At 37.7% G+C, this 7,834-nt stretch overlaps 1 protein-coding gene across 1 annotated transcript; it reads left to right on the top strand.

Moving 5' to 3' along the window:
- Positions 1–2,553: 2,553 nt before the first annotated feature.
- On the top strand, positions 2,554–3,495 carry LOC139185145 (olfactory receptor 4L1-like). Its single transcript, XM_070796789.1, has one exon. The coding sequence runs from the start codon at positions 2,554–2,556 to the stop codon at positions 3,493–3,495; it is 942 nt and encodes a 313-aa protein (XP_070652890.1).
- The last annotated feature ends 4,339 nt before the right edge of the window (positions 3,496–7,834 follow it).

A 7,834-nucleotide genomic window follows, 5' to 3' on the forward strand; every position in this document is an offset into this window, starting at 1 on the left:
TGGGAATACCAGACCATCTTAACTGTCTCCTGTGAAACCTGTATGCAGATAAAGAAACAACAATTAAAACTGGGCAGGGAACAATGGACTGGTTCAAAATTGGAAAAGGAGCACATCAAGGCTGCATATTGTCACCTTGCTTATTTAACTTATATGTAGAGTACATCATGCAGTATGCCAGGCTGGGTGAAGCACATGCTGGAATCAAGATAGCTGGGAAAATTATTAATAACCTCAGATATGCCAATGACACCATCCTAGTGGCAGAAATTGCAGAGGAACTAAAGAACCCCTTGATGAAGGTGAAAGAGGAGAGTGACAAAGCTGAAGTAAAACTCAACATCCAAAAAACGAAGATTATGGCATCTGGTACCATCACCTCATGGCCAATACTTGGGGAAAAAATGGAAACAGTGACAAAGATTATTTTCTTGTGCTCCAAAATCAACACAGGTGGTGACTGCAGCCATAAAATTAAAAAATGCTTATTCCTTGGAAGAAAAGCTACGACAAACCTAGACAGTGTATTAAAAAGCAGAGACATCACTTTGCCAACAAAGGTCTGTATAGTCAAAGCTATGGTTTTTACAGTAGTCATGTATGAATGTGAGAGTTGGACCATAAAGAAGGCTAAGCACCAAAGAATTGCTGCTTTTGAACTGTGGTGCTAGAGAAGACTGTTGCAAGTCGCTTGGATAGCAAGGAGATCAAACCAGTCAATCCTAAAGGAAATCAACCCTGAATGTTCAATGGAAGGACGGATGCTGGAGCTGAAGTTCCAATACTTTGGCCACTTGATATGAAGAGCCGACTCACTGGAAAAAAACCCTGATTCTGGGAAAGATTGAGGACAGGAGAAGAAAGGGACGACAGAAGATGAGATGGTTGGATGGCATCATCGATTCAATGGATATGAGTTTGAGCAAACTCTGGGAGAATTTGCAGTCCATGGAGTTGCAAAGAGTCGGACACAGCTGAGCAACTGAACAACAAAAACAACATGTTGCCCTTTAGAGTCTTATAACAATTTGAGAGGTTGAAGAGTAGATATTATTTTATTTCTATAGAAAATTAAATTAATGTTGAAAAAGTTAAAGAGTATATTTCCCTAGTACATGTTAAGGCAGGACTAGAACTGGACAAAAGAATAACTTCTGAATATTTTGTGAACTATAAAGAAAAAAAGGGAAATTCAAAAAAAAAAGGGGGGGGGAATTCAGAGTAAATTCTCCACATTCTGTCCTTGTACTCTAGAACTAGAACTTGGTATAAGCATATGTATGTATATCTGTGATTCTCTATCTGTGTCTGTGCAGTTGGCATGTGTCATTAATAGTTTTTTAAAGGAAAAAAAGAAACAGGAAGATGGGGCCAAAAGATCTAAATCAAAGAGAAAAGTACACAAAAGTAAGCCAATAGTGCCCATTCATTGTGGGAAAACAGAGTACAAGTATCAAGGATATTTGAGCCAGGAATTATCAAGAGTCAGTTTGGACACAAGTTTGAAAAGTCAGAGGAAAGCAATCATCAGAAAAAAGTAAGCAATTAGGAGCCAAGGGAAAAAATAACCACTACTGGTGAAAGATTTGATGACTGTTTAGAGATAATTTACACAGAGAATGCAAAGAGACAAGAAAGAAAACTCCAGCCAGGAATCCAGCAACAAGAGAGTCAGGGAAATAGACAAAAAGTAGAGGCTAAGAGTTTTATTCACGAGCCAAAGTATGAGATACAGAACACAAATGAAAAGAAAGAAAGAAAATAGAAGGAAGGAAAGGAGAAAGGGAAGGCAGGAGGGACAGAGGGAGAAGGAAAGAACAAAGGAAGAAAGAAACATTAACACAGAAATATTTATGTTCTTGTGCAGAAACTTCCTGGGAAGCTTATTTTATTATTATTTGGGGGAGATAGGGACACATAACAGACTGTAGCCAGTTTAAACCTTCAGGAATAAGTTAAAGCATTTGGTATATATATTTGAGATAAAAGGGAAGGGTGAGAATATTGTATAGGTGAGAGAAGAAAGTACTGTAACAATTTGCCAAGTGGGTATATAATTCAACTCATATGAACATATCTGAATATTTCAAATTAGGAAGGTGAAAAAGGTAAAAGATTGAATACTAGCTGCCAAAAAGTTACATGACTATATTCTAATCCACTTGAATTAACTTATGACCAAAGACCATTTGATTATTACATGATCCATTAAACTCAGGGTTCATAAATTCATGAACTCATGGTAAAAACAACAAATAAATGTGAAGAGAAAAATCTATACCCACAAACTATATTTACAAAATTTTACAATAAATTTCCCTTTTGTGCCTTTCTGTTTGAAAATAAATGCAGTAATGTGAAAGTGTATACAAGTAATGTGCTTGAATTAGTCAATTAAAATGTATTTTTCAGAAATATTTACCTTTTATTTTTCTGTAGGAATCAAATACTACTTCCTGTGTGCCCATACTTTCAAAACTGTCATAGATTAAATAATCACTTTTTCTGGATTACCTTCATTTTAAAGACTTTCTGAAAACACATAAACAAACGATGAAAATGATGAATAGCTCAATGATATCTGAGTTTGTTTTGTTAGGACTCACCAACACTTGGGAACTTGAGCTTTTCTTTTTTTTCATATTTTTATTGGCCTATGCAGCGATTATGGCAGGAAACCTTCTCATTGTGGTCACCATAACCTTGGACTCTCATCTGCACTCCACACCAATGTACTTCCTCCTTGGAAACCTCTCCTTTCTTGATATGTCTGTTTCTACAATCACAACCCCCAAGATGGTTGCAGATTTTGTCAGGGAGAATAAAACTATTTCTCTATGGGGCTGTATGGCTCAGATGTTCTTCCTTCACTTTTTAGGGGGTAGTGAGATGACACTTCTCATAGTTATGGCGGTTGATAGGTACTTTGCCATATGTAAACCTCTTCACTACACAACCATCATGAACCACCGGGTACTCAGAGGCTCTGTGCTGCTATCATGGGCTGTTGGCTTTGTGCATACAATGAGCCAGATGGTGTTTACCATCACCTTGCCCTTCTGTGGCCCCAATATAGTAGACAATATTTTCTGTGACCTTCCGCTGGTTATAAAGCTTGCCTGCACTGAGACCTATGTTCTGGAGTTGCTAGTAATTGCTGACAGTGGACTATTGTCTTTCATCTCCTTCATACTCTTGCTCATTTCCTACACTGTCATTCTGGTAACCATTCGACATCAGTCCTCTGGTGGTCTCTCCAAAGCTCTGTCCACACTATCTGCTCATATTACAGTGGTCACTCTGTTCTTTGGGCCGTGTATCTTCATTTATGCTTGGCCATTTAGTAGTTTTTCAGTGGATAAATTTCTTTCTGTGTTTTATTCAGTTATCACACCTTTACTGAACCCCATTATTTATACTCTGAGGAATCAGGAGATGAAAGCAGCCATGAATAGACTGAGGACCCAACATGTGAGGTCCAGAAAGACCTTCTAGGCAACAGTCATGATGACAAAGATTTCTAGACCAAATTCCATATATAGTATGTCTCGGAATAAGTTGGTATTAATTTGTCTTTTTGTAGTTTTTTCAATATTTATAATGTATATTAAACCTACCAAATGCTCCATCACGTCTCTATGATATATTTTGTTTTATTGAAAGAATAATTTTTAATTGGGCTGGAAGAAGCACAAGCTGCAATCAAGATTGCCAGGAGAAATATCAATAACCTCAGATATGTAGATGACACCACCTTTATGGCAGAAAGTGAAGAGGAACTAAAAAGCCTCTTGATGAAAGTGAAAGAGGAGAGTGAAAAAGTTGGCTTAAAGCTCAACATTCAGAAAACGAAGATCATGTCATCTGGTCCCATCACTTCATGGGAAATAGATGGGGAAACAGTGGTTGACTTTATTTTGGGGGCTCCAAAATCACTGCAGATGGTGACTGCAGCCATGAAATTAAAAGACGCTTACTCCTTAGAAGAAAAGTTATGACCAAGCTAGATAGCATATTCAAAAGCAGAGACATTACTTTGCCAACAAATGTCTGTCTAGTCAAGGCTATGGTTTTTCCAGTGGGCATGTATGGATGTGAGAGTTGGACTGTGAAGAAAGCTAAGCGCCAAAGAATTGATGCTTTTGAACTGTGGTGTTGGAGAAGACTCTTGAGAGACCCTTGGACTGCAAGGAGATGCAACCAGTCCATCCTAAAGGAGATCAGTCCTGGGTGTTCATTGGAAGGACTGATGCTGAAGCTGAAACTCCAATACTCTGGCCACCTCATGCGAAGAGTTGACTCATTGGAAAAGACCCTGATGCTGGGAGGGATTGGGGGCAGGAGGAGAAGGGGACGACAGAAGATGAGATGGCTTGAGGGCATCACTGACTTGATGGACATGAGTTTGAATGAACTCCAGGAGTTGGTGATGGACAGGGAGGCCTGGCATGCTTTGATTCATGGGTCACAAAGAGTCGGACATGACTAAGCGACTGAACTGAACTGACTGAATTTGTCTTTTTGTAGTTTTTTCAATATTCACAATGTATATTAAACCTACAAAATGCTCCATTATCACATCTCTATGATATATTTTGTTTTATTGCAATAATAATTTTTAATTGAATTCAATTCAGCTGGGATTAAATTTCTTAAATAAAGAAATAAGGAGGAAAAAAAAAAAAACTGACTCACTAACTATAGTGGGAAACCCAGGAATGTTCAAGACTAAGCTTCACCAAATAAAGAGAAATCTAATATGAGTTGGTCCACTTTTAAATTCAAAATGAGGGATCTTTCAGCTAAATTCTCCAGTTGAACAAATGTACATACAAAAGTATTATCTCAGCTCACAAGCACATACACCCATAAACTTACAATTTTGCATATCCTAATATGCATAAGAATTATTGCTTTTTTTGACAAGGAAAATTTTCTATAAGTAGATAGATACAAATAATAGCTGTCATCTGCTGGCAAGAAGCACAAATTTAATTCTTAAGGAAAATAGAAATTCCACCCTAACATAAAAGTTGCATACAGTTCATTTTACCTTATTCCATCATTCATGTTTGTATTCACAGGTGTTCTCATGTATCTATCAAGAGTCAAGTAAGAGCATTAGTACTATTTCAATCCACATGGAAAAGGAAAAAATAAAGAAGTCTCTCTATATTCAGTTATTTACTTCACAATAAAACAAAATATTCAAAGCTACTTGCATTACATGCAGTGTGCCAATTTACAAGTTTGATAAACAGCTCATGGGTATTAGAACACAAACACATTCTATGATCTCTTTGGCATCAAATTCAAATGTTCTGCTTTTCCCCAAACATTCAGTGTTCCTATTATGGGCATCTATCCAATACTTTTTCTTCATTGCCTCTAAACAATTTGTTGTTGTTTAGTCATTTAAGTTGTATCTGACTCTCTGCAAGCCAAAGGATGGCAGTACCCCAAGCTCCTCTGTCCTTCACTATCTCCCAGAGTTTGGTCAAATTAATATCCGTTGATGCTATCTAACCATCTCATTCTCTATCTATCTCTATCTATCTAATGTGATGCTATCTAACCATCTCATTCTCTGGTGCCCTCTTTTCCTTTAGCCTTCAGTCTTTCCCAACATCAAAGTCTATTCCAGTGAGTCAGCTCTTCACATCAGGTGGCCAATGTATTACAGCTCCAGCCTCAGCATCAGGGTTGATTTTATTTTAATTTTAATTGGAAGCTAATTACTTTACAATATTGTATTGGTTTTGCCATACATCAACATGAATCCACCACGGGTGTACACATGCTCCCAATCCTGAACCCCCCTCCCACCTCCCTCCCCGTACCACCCCTCTGGGTCATCCCAGTGCACCAGCCCCAAGCATTCTGTATCCTGCATCGAACCTGGACTGGCGATTCATTTCTTATATGGTATTATACATGTTTCAATGCCATTCTCCCAAATCATCACCCCCTCCCTCTTCCACAGATTCCAAAAGACTGTTCTATAATCTGTGTCTCTTTTGCTGTCTTGCATACAGGGTTATCATCACCATCTTTCGAAATTCCATATATATGTGTTAGTATACTGTATTGGTGTTTTTCTTTCTGGCTTACTTCACTCTGTATAATAGGCTCCAGTTTCATCCACCTCATTAGAACTGATTCAAATGTATTCTTTTTAATGGCTGAGTAATACTCCATTGTGTATATGTACCACTGCTTTCTTATCCATTCATCTGCTGATGGACATCTAGGTTGTTTCCATGTCCTGGCTATTATAAACAGTGCTGCGATGAACATTGGGGTACACATGTCTCTTTCCATTCTGGTTTCCTCAGTGTGTACGGCCAGCAGTGGGATTGCTGGATCATAAGGCAGTTCTACTTCCAGTTTTCTAAGGAATCTCCACACTGTACTGCATAGTGGCTGTACTAGTTTGCATTTCCACCAACAGTGTAAGAGGGTTCCTTTTCTCCACACCCTCTCCGGCATTTATTGCTTGTAGACTTTTGGATAGCAGCCATTCTGACTGGCGTGGAATGGTACCTCATTGTGGTTTTGATTTGCATTTCTCTGATAATGAGTGATGTTGAGCGTCTTTTCATGTGTTTGTTAGCCATCTGTATGTCTTCTTTGGAGAAATATCTATTTAGTTCTTTGGCCCATTTTTTGATTTGGTTGTTTATTTTTCTGGAATTGAGCTGCAGGAGTTGCTTGTATATTTTTGAGATTAGTTGTTTGTCAGTTGCTTCATTTGCTATTATTTTCTCCCATTCTGAAGGCTGTCTTTTCACCTTGCTTATAGTTTCTTTTGTTGTGCAGAAGCTTTTAATTTTAATTAGGTCCCATTTGTTTATTTTTGCTTTTATTTCTACTATTCTGGGAGGTGGGTCATAGAAGATCCTGTTGTGAATTATGTCGGAAAGTGTTTTGCCTATGTTCTCCTCTAGCAGTTCTATAGTTTTTGGTCTTACGTTTAGATCTTTAATCCATTTTGAGTTTATTTTGGTGTATGGTATTAGAAAGTGTTCTAGTTTCATACTTTTCCAAGTGGTTGACCAGTTTTCCCAGCACCACTTGTTAAAGAGATTGTCTTTTCTCCATTGTATATTCTTGCCTCCTTTGTCAAAGATAAGGTGTCCATAGGTATGTGAATTTATCTTTGGGCTTTCTATTTTGTTCCACTGATCTATATTTCTGTCTTTGTGCCAGTACCATACTATCTTGGTGACTGTGGCTTTGTAGTAGAGCCTGAAGTCAGGTAGGTTGATTCCTCCAGTTCCATTCTTCTTTCTCAAGATTGCTTTTGCTATTCAAGGTTTTTTTTGTATTTCCATCAAATTGTGAAATTATTTGTTCTAGCTCTCCAGGAAGAAATAGCACAAGCACAGAAATTGAAAGTGTAATCAGAAATCTTCCAGCAAACAAATGCCCAGGTCCCGATGGCTTCACAGCTGAATTCTACCAAAAATTTAGAGAAGAGCTAACACCTATCCTACTCAAGCTCTTCCAGAAAATTGCAAAGGAGGATAAACTTCCAAACTCATTCTATCAGGCCACCATCACCCTAATACCAAACCTGACAAAGATGCCACAAAAAAAAAAGAAAGCTACAGGCCAATATCACTGATGAACATAGATGCAAAAATCCTTAACAAAATTCTAACAATCAGAATCCAACAACACATTAAAAAGATCATATATCATGACTAAGTGGGCTTTATACCAGGGATACAAGCATTCTTCAACATCCACAAATCAATCAATGTAATACACTACATTAACAAATTGAAAAATAAAAACCATATGATTATCTCAATAGATGCAGAGAAAGCCT

The sequence above is a fragment of the Bos indicus genome, chromosome 10 (genome assembly GCF_029378745.1).
Source record: "Bos indicus isolate NIAB-ARS_2022 breed Sahiwal x Tharparkar chromosome 10, NIAB-ARS_B.indTharparkar_mat_pri_1.0, whole genome shotgun sequence".
Classification (NCBI taxonomy): domain Eukaryota; kingdom Metazoa; phylum Chordata; class Mammalia; order Artiodactyla; family Bovidae; genus Bos; species Bos indicus.